General features: G+C 30.1%; 1 protein-coding gene across 1 annotated transcript; it reads right to left on the reverse strand.

Moving 5' to 3' along the window:
• Window positions 1–10,993: 10,993 nt before the first annotated feature.
• LOC108215336 (uncharacterized) lies at window positions 10,994–12,530 on the reverse strand. Its single transcript, XM_017387793.2, has 2 exons — window positions 11,569–12,530; window positions 10,994–11,231 (listed from the first exon to the last, which is right to left on the reverse strand). Exons 1-2 carry the CDS (start codon window positions 12,371–12,373, stop codon window positions 11,137–11,139), a joined length of 900 nt encoding a protein of 299 aa, XP_017243282.1. The 5' UTR covers window positions 12,374–12,530; the 3' UTR covers window positions 10,994–11,136.
• Between the last annotated feature and the right edge of the window lie 315 nt (window positions 12,531–12,845).

The following is a 12,845-nucleotide window of genomic DNA, read 5'->3' on the forward strand; positions in this document are numbered from 1 at the left end:
GAGAATACGATTCTTGCGTATATAATTCAAGTTGCCAAGTTGTAGGAGCACAAACTACATTTTCGTGACATTCATAAAATGTTTTGTATGCTTCATTATACAGTTGACAATATGTAAGCCAGCCTTTCTAGTTTTCTCTTATTCTTTGGTTCGCAAGAAATGCCTGATTCACAGGTCATTTTCCAGAGAGAGAATGATTTGTGTAATTGACTTCACAAATACATTTAGGCCATCTTCGGTTTTGGTGATCTAAAAATTTAAATTTAAATCATTAACTGATCCAAATTTTGATTTAAATTTCTGACCAACTCCAACAGTGTGATCCAAATTTTGATCTAAATTACTTTACGTATAATATATTACATAAATTTATATTAAATTATATAATCTTTAATTTAATGTTTATTCATTATTAACTACTTATGTTATTTTATTTTATGTACTTTTATTTAATACATGAAATGTACTCTTTTTTTAATTTCAATGAAATTTACCTTCCTATTATTGTAAGTTTTTACTAATTATTAATTATAAACTAATATTAATTAAATATTATAATCACAAATTAATTTTCAAGTCTGATAAATGAAATATATACAAATAACAAAATCATTATTTTATGATAAAGTAGGTGATCCTAATTTGGATTAGTGAACAGTTTGGATCACCAGTGTTCACTAATTCAAATTTGAATCACTTTTTTGAATCAATATTTTTTAGAACAATGCCGGAGAAGAATTTGAAGTAATTTGACATAAATTTGGATTTCTGGATTACTAATAGGTTTGCCCTCTCTTATTCTCTTGAGCAAATTAGCATGGCTTTTAAAAACAAGATGAGGGTCTTAGATTAAATTTTAGATCAATAATGTGAAATTGACTTTTTTATTTTAAATTATAATCAATAATTTTCAATTAAAAGTAAGTTGAACTAAATCAGATACATGTATAGTAGTATGTGTTTTAGTGATTTGTGCAACTAATCTATTATATATCTAATGGAACAACCATGAGTAATTTAATTTAAAATGACGAAGTTACCCTTTACTCATTATACATAGACTTATATATCTGAAGGTCATTATTGACTTTTAATACTAAAATATTTATTAGACATTAATGTCTAATCATTAATATACATTAAATTACTTCATAATTAAAATTTCAATACATATATGTATAATATATTTATATTCATGATTTAATAATAAATAAAAAACATCCAATGTTATAAAAAGCGAAAATCAGAAAATCGACGATTAATCACAATGATGAATACATTATTCGGAATTAATTTTATTTTATATACGTAAAAATAATATATATATATATATATACTAATTTTTTTAAATTTTAAATTTCCCCACAAATTTTGTAATTTTCAACCAATTAATCCAATTTTTTCCCAATTAGTCATCGATTTTAACCGAATTTTGGCAAATTCTATTATATATGTAATACAACAATAATGAGCACTTAGCAAAAAAAAATAATGAGTAGTTTTAGGTGTATGATAATTTAATTATATAATAAAATTTTAAATAGTGTATATTTTTTGTATATATAGTTTAATAAATATCATTATAGTGAGGATATGTTTACATATAGATATCAATATAATATGACTTAAAATACAAATAAATTTAAATTATTTTAATAATATAAATAATCTCAATTTAAAAAAGATGAACAAAAAGATATAACATATATTAAAAAATAATTTAAAGCAACCCGTGCAAACGGGTTAAGAAGACATCAATATATGACTTAAAATACAAATAAATGTAAATTATCTTAATAATATAAATAATCTCAATTTAAGAAAGATGAATAAAAAAATATAACATATATTAAAAAATAATTTAAAGCAACCCGTGCTTTGCACGGGTTAAGAAGCTAGTTACATTAGAAACCTGCTGAACTGATAATTTTAATGAATGCAGGTTTTTCTAGTTATAATAATTATTTAAATAGTATTTCATTAAATTTATAAAAAAAATTACGTAGATATTCATTTTATAAGGTTTTTTTTTTGAAAATAATAAGGTTTGTTAAATATATAAATTTTTGATTAGGAAGATATTTGCTGAGGTTTAAACGGACTCTGCAAATTGTATTGAATGAATGAATGTTGCAATTGACCTCACATCTGCACATTGATGGGCCAATTTTGTGTTGAGGATGTGAGAGCCATGCTAACCCAACACTTTCAAAACGGAAACGAATGAAAGAAATCTTAATCACTTTTGGGCCTGTTCTCCCTGGCCATTTGTCGCAAAACATTAGCTATACCATGTCTTAAGCTAAAATTTTAGGAAATACTGTAGAACAAAAATTCACTCCAAATTTCCTGAACTCATTTGTGTTTTAACGATTAAATACTCAACTCTCATTTTTTGGACACTCTTTCCCATATTTTTTTATTATCTTTTTGTTAAAAGAATTGGAATTTAATAGTATAATAATAATAAGGAACACAAATAGGAATTATTGTTGGAGTTGTCAGTCAATAATATTCAATATAGAATCCCTATTTTTAAGAATTTGAATTGTTTATTATATATTTAGGGAACTTATTTGGAACATCGCTGTTCTAAAAGGGCATTTTCTTTTTTGTAAAACAATTTTGGATTTAGGCTCAGAATTGGTCATCCTTACGAATTATATTGATTTAATGTACAAGTGGTTAGCTTAATTTATTTGTTTAATTCGAAAGTTTTTAACCCGACAAAAGTAATTGGAAAAAAAAAGTATTAACCCGATTTACTTCATGGGTTCGGATTTTATAAACTGATCCAACCCAACCTGATTGAAAAATATGAGAACGTATTAAATTTATCCATCTCATCGCATATTAACCTAGTTCATTTAGTTTTATTGTATTTGTGTGATCTTTAAATTTAATATAGTAATTTTTGTTTGCTATATAAATATATATATATATATATATATATATATATATATATATATATATATGAAATTAAATTTATGAATGAGAATAAGAGATTAAATTTATTATTATGTTTGTTTACGAGCACACAACATGAATATTGTTTGCTTGTTACGTAAACGTGTTTATGCTGGTCGCGTTTAATAGAGAACCGGTCCTTAAATTAGAACCATAGAATCACTAAGATTCTGCTCCAGAACCCTAAATTTTAAATAGATTTTTAGAATCTAAATCTAAATCAAAAATAATTTTAAAATATAATACATAAATATTGACATTTTTTTACATGTGAATTTCTACCGCAGAACCCTAACCTAATACTAGAAATAAGGTAACGGTTGTATAGTTCTTTCTCTAATGGTCTCTCTTGAACATGTCCCTATGCCTCTAAGTCTATCTATTTAAGTAGCAAACAAATATGAATGAGAAAATGAGATTAAATTCATGAATATATTTGTTACTATTTATTTCGTGTAAATTAATTCAATTTTATGTATTTTACAAGATCGTGAAAATAATTTTTAGTATAAAAACTTGGATGTTGAAAACCAGTTTGATACCGATAATTATAATATTTTGCTGAAATATTTTCAATTTCTAAGATCTTAAGACTTACCGTTCTAGTTATATAATTTATTAACCCAATCAAATCAATCCAAACCGAAGTACTACAAATTGGTTTGGGTTAAATTTATACGGTTTGAGTTGGGTTGAAATTTTGAGAATCCAATTTAATTGAGTTGGGTTAATAAATTCTGTCATAATAATCGATCATAATAATTAAAATGATCAAAGCACAAAATATCAGGAGTTAAACAAATTAATGTTTTATAAATACTTGATTTGAGTGATGTGAAATGTTTTCTCGAAATAAGTCAAACTCCTTGTATTGGCAAGTCAAGAGCAGCCAAACAGCCCTCGATCACACACGTTTCTGTCACAATTTTTTTTATCATAAAATTATATTGAGATACAACACCGAAAATTTATCGGTCCAGTTCAATCAATTTTTGTTCAGCTACCAACAAAAAAAAACCTACGGGGTGTACTCGATTGGGATTTTGATGCATTATTTTTAATCTATAGATTTTAATGGATTGTATGGGATTTTGATTTTGTGCGGATTCTTGACGAAATGTCGCAGAGTTGATAGGATTTAGGTAAAATGCTTCAAAATCCCATTGAATTTGGTGGGATTTCAAAAAACTTAAAATACACTGAAGAATGCCACAAAATCCATCATTTTATGAAATGAAAAAAAATCCATCAGCATTTGAATACCATCAGATTTTAATGGATTTCAAACAATCCCAATCGAATACCCTCAGATTTTAAAGCATAATTTAAAATCCCAATTGAATACCACCAGATTTTGTAGCATAATTTAAAATCCCAATTGAATACCTCAAGATTTTAATGGATTTCAAACAATCCCAATCGAATACCTCGGATTTCATGAATGCAAAAAAATGCTTTAAAATCCCAATCCAATACACCCCTCCTAGGCTCCTCTCTTTCTTCTTTTTCCGGCCGTAGTCGGAGATTTCATCGATTTTCACCGATGAAAAGCTCTGAATCAGTTTATTTCTCTTGATTTGTTCTCGTTTTTCTCAATAATACTCCCCACCGAATTCGTTAGAAGATTTTAGATCTACTCGATTTTCAAAATTTTGACTTAGTGATAAATCATTGAGATGAGTCAACGACGAGTTAAGTGACTTTAATTTAATTTTAGCCATAGTCGATGATTACATATATTTATATTCGATAAGGTAAGGATCGTGTAAATTGACCCACGACAATGGTATGAGTTCAAAATCTTTTGTTTTAGTACTTTTAATATATTTTTCTTATATATGATTCGTTTATAACTAGATTAATAAGGCTTGTTGTATTTTTGTTTTAATTATTGTGGCCCTATCAAGGGAGTGCCATACTTGATTGCTTTTTGATCGTTTATTGTGATTATATTTGTCGTTTATTAATGATTGTGTTATTTTAGATGACTTTGTTTCGATGCCTGGCATAATCTTTAATGCTTGATTCTTCCTTTTTTCTCCTTCTTTATTGTTTTCCTTTCCACGGATTTTCATTTTTCATCAAGGTTGAAATTTTATTGGCTAAATTTCCGAGGCCATCTTTGCATGATCTTTGGTTAGTCAGTAGACTTTTTTGAATGAAAATTTTCCTTTACTCTTAGTACCGCGGTTTTTGCTTTTCTTTCGAGTGTTTTTTTTCAGGTATCAAAATTTTTATCTAATTTTTGTGGGGCTTTTCTTCAACATGTCCTTTGATTAGATAAAGGAAAATAGATTTTTTTACCATCCAACTAATTATTTATTTAGAAACCTACCACCGAACTATAATCTTTTTCTTTTTTGTCACTAATGTTAGGTACGGATTTTTTTTGTCACTAACGTTAGGTTCGGATTTGATTATTAACACTATATTATTCATTTTAGCATTATTAAAATATAGTGATAGTCTGCAATATAATGATGATCTGATATGTGTCGATATTTTTATACGTAATACTCCATAATATTGCAGACTACCACTATATTGTTATAATGCTAAAAAAATAACATATTGTTAATAATCAAATCCAAATGTAATGTTAGTGACCAAAAAAATCCAACGTTTCGTAACTTTTATTTGAAAAAATTTCTTTTTTTAATAAAAGTTTAAACATCAAACTTTTATTCAGAGAAAAAAAATTTAAAAAATACATTATGTAACTATACTTTAAATGAGAATGGAAAAACGTGTCAAAAAATAACGTAAAGAAATGAAGGGGGCAGAGGGAGTATAAAGATATAGTCACATATCATATCACCATAATTTTGCAGACTAACACTATATTTTAATAATGCTAAAAAGAATAACATAGTGTTAATAATCAAATCCAAACAACATTAGTGACAAAAAAGGAAAAAATTATAATTCAGTGGTACGTTTCTAAATAATTAATAAGTTGGGTGGCAAAAAAATCTATTTTCCCATTAGATAAAAGGTTTTTATGTAGGAAAGAAACTATCCTATTTTTTAATATTTTATTTCGGTACAATTTATTGACGTGAAAGTCCAGTGAAAAAAAAAAAAAAAGTTAAGCTGGACCTTTCCGATGAGTCTAATAGTCTATGAATTGTGACAATAACACTATAACAGTACCCATTCAACAACTCCCTGACTCAGTAATTACGGCTCCTCTAGTCAATGCCTACTGTCAACAATCTAACACATTTCAACCCAACAACAACAACTTGCCCACCACATTCTAAGCTCTTACAAACCCACGAGATTTCTCAGCTCATATAGTTGCAGACAGTCTGAATGAGTGGCCATAATTATCCAGACCTCCCTCTGACCCTCTCTGCCTTCACATCCTTGTGTTTAGTCTCCCTCTGCGTGGGGCATTTCACAGCTACATGTCAAAATTTTCCAATATTGTTTCGAGTCCACAATTATTTAAGACCGGGGCCTCCACTATTTTCTTAATAATTATGATTAAAGTGGAAATCCATATATTATGTGCACATGACTCTTTTCTTCTTTTTGGTAGTATATGATTGCATTGAATTTTCACTTTATGGGAATCTGGTTGTTAAGAGCTACTTGTGGCAATCATCGAGTGTAAGTGTTCTACTAGTGTCATTCATCGAGAGTTCGAGAATTATTGGGTCTATAAAAAACTCTATGTTTGGGCCAATAATTGTGCAAAAGGTCATTTAATAACTTTTAGGCTGCCTAATCACTTTCTCCCTGCCATGGTTAATTGCATATGTTTGGAGTATTTTTAAAAAATTTATAAAATATAATTTAATTAAGTTATTTAAGAAAATTCTCCTAATAAAATATAGTATTTAAAATATAATTTAGAAATAAATATTTTAAAACAAATTATAAAATATTACTTTTTAAAAATTTTAAAATACATGACAAACCATAAAAATAAACCGTATAAAAATAACCCGGACGGAAGAAGGATCTAAAGACTCTATTTTTACAAGATACTTTAAGTTTTGTTACGCATCTGAGATGACGAGATAGTAAAAATTATTTTTAATTATTTTTTTGTGGTTAAAATTTTGATCACATGTATTCGGAAAGTGAAAATTATAAAAAGTATATTTTTAACCATCCCGTCGAATCACTTAAATGTCTGTCTCAAAAATCAAAGAATCATATAGAAAACAAAGAATATTATTTAATACATAAATAATCATAATATAAAATTATTTAATCATAAATAAGACAAATTTATATACTCGCATAATTTTATTTAGGGCTTTTTTCATAACTACCTAACCTCTTGAAATTTTTTACAAAAATAACTTTCAATATTTTTAAAAATAATATCTTTTATAAATTATTTAAAAAATATGACTTGCAATTTCTACAAAATCATTTGTAACAACATTTGACAACAGTTGCAACGACTTGCAACTTCTGCAACCTCGTTTGCAATATTATTTACGACAGTTGCAAATGAGAAATTTAACTAATAATATATGATTGCATTGAATTTTCACTTTATGGGAATCTGGTTGTTAAGAGCTACTTGTGGCAATCATCGAGTGTAAGTGTACTGCTAGTGTCATTCATCGAGAGTTCAAGAATTATTGGCTCTATAAAAACTCTACCTTTGGGCCAATAATTGTGCAAAAGGTCATTTAATAACTTTTTAGGCTGCCTAATCACGTTCTCCCTGCCATGGTTAATTGCATATGTTTGGAAGTGTTCGGCAAGTATGTTAATTTTATAAAATATAATTTAATTAAGTTATTTTATTTTTTTCTAGTAAAAATGTAGTCTTTAATACATAAATTAGAAATGAATTTTTAAAAGCAAATTATAAAATTATACTTTATAAAAAATCTTAAAATACATGACAAATAATAAAATTATACTGCATAAAAGTAAGTTGGACATAAGAAGAATCGTTATATATTACTCTGTATTTTTTCTCAAAGATGATTTAATTTTTGTCAACTTCTCTCTCCTTTTTCTCTGTGTTTTTACGAGATACTTTAACTTTTGTTACATGTATGGGATGACAAGATCGTAAAAATTATTACTTCTGATTATTTTTCTGCAATTAAAATTTTGGACACATGTATTCAGAAAATGAAAATTTTTAAAAACTATATTATTTAACCATCCCCTCCAAACACTTAAATGTTTTTGTCAATAATTAAAGGGTCATATAGAAAACAAAGAATATTATTTTATACATAATTGATCAAAATATAAATTATTTAATTATAAATAAGGGAAATTTATTCACTCACATAAATTTATTCACCATGAAACTGTGAGGAGTACCATATATGCATGGATATTCGTAAAAAAATTAGGGAATTTATCAAATATACTACTTTTTAGGATCTTATTTGCAAAAATACTATCTTCCTAAATTAATTGCATATTTACTAAACTAAGTTTCTAAATTGCAAAAATACTACCCCCTCCCCCTGCAACTAAATGCAACCTCATATGCAACTGAATGCCTGATTTCAAGTTCCACTTTTTAAATGTCATTTTCGACCTCATCCTTGAAATCCATATATATATATATATATATATATATATATATATATATATATATATATATATATATATATAGAGTGGAGATCTTTGGGGTACTAGATTTTGTGAGAAATTGGAGTCCTTAAGATCCACCATTAGATTAAAAAAAGATCCTGTGGTTGAGATTTAATCCAGTAAAATCAATTTTAATTAATAAAAAAACTATAGAATCAGTTTTAAAAAAATTTAAACGCTAATTCAAAGCTAAATCCCGCATCATCCGCTCAAAACTTCCTCCGTTATCACCGGGGCTTGTTTTTCGCTGTGATCATACAAAGGTGCGGGACTTGCCGGACTGATTTAAACAACTGAGGTGTGCGCTGCAGGATGTACCTAAGTTACAGCATTCTACTTTGTTTGTTCTTCACTTTTGTTTACATGCCGGATTTTCGATCTCGATCATCTCAGATTTGCAGTACGGTGGCACCGTACTTCAATGGGTCACCATATATTTTGCTCCTCCAGACAATCGAGGGGAGTTTATTGATTTTGGGGTTTATTAAGAAATTGTTTGGGAGGGTGTGAGTTTAATTGGCACTCTAAGCAACTATAATCTGATTTAGAGTAATTCGACTATCAATTGCGAAACGGTTAATGAGTTTCTGTTAGTTCAGTACATTTGAGTTTGGGAACATCTTGGTGTTTAGTTTCTTATTTTGTGGACATCTGGGTATTTTGTAATTGGAGTTGTATGTGCACAGTACAAAGTTTAATCCTGTGTATGTTCTGCACTTGTGATTGCAGCATGTGTAGTGTCCTTTGATGAGCACGAGTTGCGTCCTAGTGTCCTGCATTTGTTTGTTGGGGGGTTTATTTTTTGTCCCACACCTTACTTTGAAGCAAATGATATGCAGTACTTGCTTGTATCATGATTCTGATCAGACATCACATTAACGTGCGGCAAATGAATACCGTCCTGCGACTGAATTATTTTTTCGTACCTCCAAACAGATGGATGAAGGGGTGAAAACAAATTATAAGGGGATAGAAGGAATGCAAGACACGATTGCAGTTTGAATTCCTGAAAAATCTCATCTTGTTGTAATCTCCGCATGACTCGCGCTGTCCGCACAGACAGTACAAAACTTTTACAATTTGCCGCTAGTTGTATAAACTTAAATATATTATATTTTTAAAAAAAAACAAAACAGTTGTAATGCATTCCGTTGGATCCTTTTAAAATGGAGGGCCTAGATTTGGACTCCAAGACTCCAAGAAAATATAGGATCCCAAATAACTTTTGTCTATATATATATATATATATATATATATATATTCTGAAAATCTGGTCGAAAATGACATTTGGAGACTGGAACTTGAAATCAGGCATTTAGTTGCATTCAGTTGCATTTGGTTGCATTCAGTTGATTCTATTTTGATCTAATGGCCCCGCCAGGGGCACCCATACATCAGTTGTAATTTACAGTTTTCAGTTGCATTTAGTTGCTTATGAGATTGCATATTCAGTTGAATATTGCCCCTGCGGGGCCTGCAACCCAAATCCACCACAATATCACCCCATCCTAAAAAAATTCAGTTGCTTATGAGGTTGCATTCAGTTGATTCTGTTTTGATCTAATGGCCCCGCCAGGGGCACCCATACATCAATTGTAATTTACAGTTTTCAGTTGCATATGAGATTCATCCTTGGAATCCATATATATATATATATATATATATATATATATATATATATATATATATGCATGGATATTCGTAAAAAAATTATCCTTTTCTTTGTTTAAAACTTATTTAAATGGAGCTAACTTCCACTGATCTATTTAATTCCTCGGCCTTCCGCAGATAGGAAAGTCTGCTGTTACTCTGGCGGAGCTGACTAAAACTTTATCACAATCATAATCTCTTGTTAGCATTTTTTAAAATTTTATTTTTTCAATACTATAATCGTTAAACAATCCGCATATTCATCCGAATATCTCTCCGAGACAACCTACTCCACCTAAATATGTTCGAATGTTTAACTTCTATATAATAATAATCGAACAGATATATTTAAAAAATTCTTAAAAGCAGCCCTATTTTAAGACCAGAATATGAATATGATTTTAGAAATTGAAAATCGAAACTAATCATTGAATTTTTTTCCAAGAAGTTAAGAATTTTTAATCACGATAACCTTTTAAGAATTAATAGAAATTTTTTAATAAATCTAGAATTTTTAAATCACTCCGATACGTTCTTGTCCTGTCACAGTGACAATAGCGAAATATCTTGAATTAAATAAATTTCACATGGCCGGTGAAGTTATTATTTTAATATTAGTGCTGGGAGGTTTAGTAAATTATTGTGCGCAATCTTTCTAAATTATTATTTTAAAAATCGGATCCGAAAAGCATATGTTTAGCACGTTTATATATTCAGAAAATCATTGAACATTAACATCAATCAAACTCTGACCTCAATTATTTTTTTTACCAGAAGAGAAGATCCTTCATTGCAGCAAAAGACAAACTAACTGACATGTATATTCACCAAGTTAAGCTACATGACAAAAACTTCTTTAACAAAAAATGGCACACATTCCAAGAAAAAAAAAGGTTGATAAGGCAGTGAAATTAGACTCATGTGGATTATTAGCTAGCAGCTGCATCCTGATCTTGGAGATGTTGAAGCAATTGCCACTGCTTGTGCCCAGACCTTTAGCCTTGCTTTTACATCTTTTGGATCATCTCCTGTTTTATCAAAGAACAGGGACACGTTAAATGACTAGTTCTCTGAAAACTCGGAAAAATGAAATATTGAGACTGGTTGGACAAACTTAAAAAAACTGATTTCTTTCTTAAAGTAAAGAAGTGGATTAGTAAATTAGTTAATGAAGTATTTGAAAAAGAAGTAAAAGTTCCGAAAGAAAAGTTAGCATTCTCAATTTCTTAAAAATGCTTCACTTAGTACACAAACGGGTCAAGAAATGTACGAGCCAGACGGGCGCATTAGCTCTCTAATGTCAATTGACAAAATTAGGTGACCAGTTCTTCCAAAACGTAAAACGTAAGACGTGAAGATAAGTACCTGGACTAGAAATGCGCCAATTAGAGATCGGAGAGCTGCCACCGCTGCTGGTGGTGCAACCACCGCCAGTGTCGAGCACCGGGGCCGAGATTGTGAGCCTGCTAGGCATGATCTTGGCATCCAACTCTAACTCGAATCCCAGATCCCTACAAGCCTTCACTTCCTCCATGTCCATACACAAAGAATGTGCTCCTCCTTTCGGCCTTGTGATCACTCTCAACCCTGATCCATTCTGATCACTCTCCCCACTAAAACTATTGCCATGACTCCTCCAACTACTCAAATTCTCTTCATCAACATTCCTATTCTCTCTTTTCAAAACCCTCCTCTTCCATCTCCTCCTCCTGTCACTCTTGCTCGCCTTTCGAGTTTCGTTCTCGCTTGAATACTGCTTAATTTTCCCTACCAAACCCTGGTGCCTTCTGTGCCCTAGTGGAGTTCCAGGAAGCGAAAAAACTCCCACAGGCTTTTTTTCATTCTCATTTTCCGAAGACAAACAATTCTTGCCTTCCTGGCCAGGACTATCAGATAATTCTTCATCAGCATCCCCACCAAAGTCAATACTCTCAATTGACAACCTAGACAACATGGCCTTAAGGCCATTCTCATTGCTTTCGGGCTCGAAACCCTCACAATCCAAGGTGGAGTTGCTTGTAGTGCAAGTAGCTAGCCTGGAGATCCCATGCACTTGTGAATTACAATCTTGATGATGATAATGATGATGGTAATGATCAAAAGGGCCTTGATCCTCCACATCATCCAGCTGAAAATTCATTCTGTCATCATCCAACTCCCAAGAAGTCATTCTTGAAAAATCTTGAAAAATAAAGCTCTGGTTTTTGAGGTTTGTTTTATTTGGATGAGCTTGAGAGAGTGTAAATTGAGATGATGATAAGGGAGGTTACATTTATAGTGCAGATAGATAAAGAAGAAAAGAGTGTTGATGAATGATATGGCTGAGTATGAAACAGAATGGGGTCCATGTATAATAACAGTTGTCAAAAGCCAATGGATGGTTTAGCCAGTTGAGGAGTTTGTGTATATCCTATTCTACTTTCTTCTGTCTTCTTGTGACAGCTGCACACTCTTCTATCCTCACCTTCTTAAACACTTGTGGATTGGGTACTCCCTCATTTTACAGTCTCTCTTCAACGTCCCGCAATGAAATCTTGTCTGTCTATAATCAGAACCGTCTGTATATTAATTATCAGAATCAAGATTTATTATTTGGTGGATGTATGTATAAAATATATCTAGTTTACCGTGATTTAATCTAA

This window comes from Daucus carota, chromosome 3, assembly GCF_001625215.2.
Source record: "Daucus carota subsp. sativus chromosome 3, DH1 v3.0, whole genome shotgun sequence".
NCBI lineage: Eukaryota > Viridiplantae > Streptophyta > Magnoliopsida > Apiales > Apiaceae > Daucus > Daucus carota.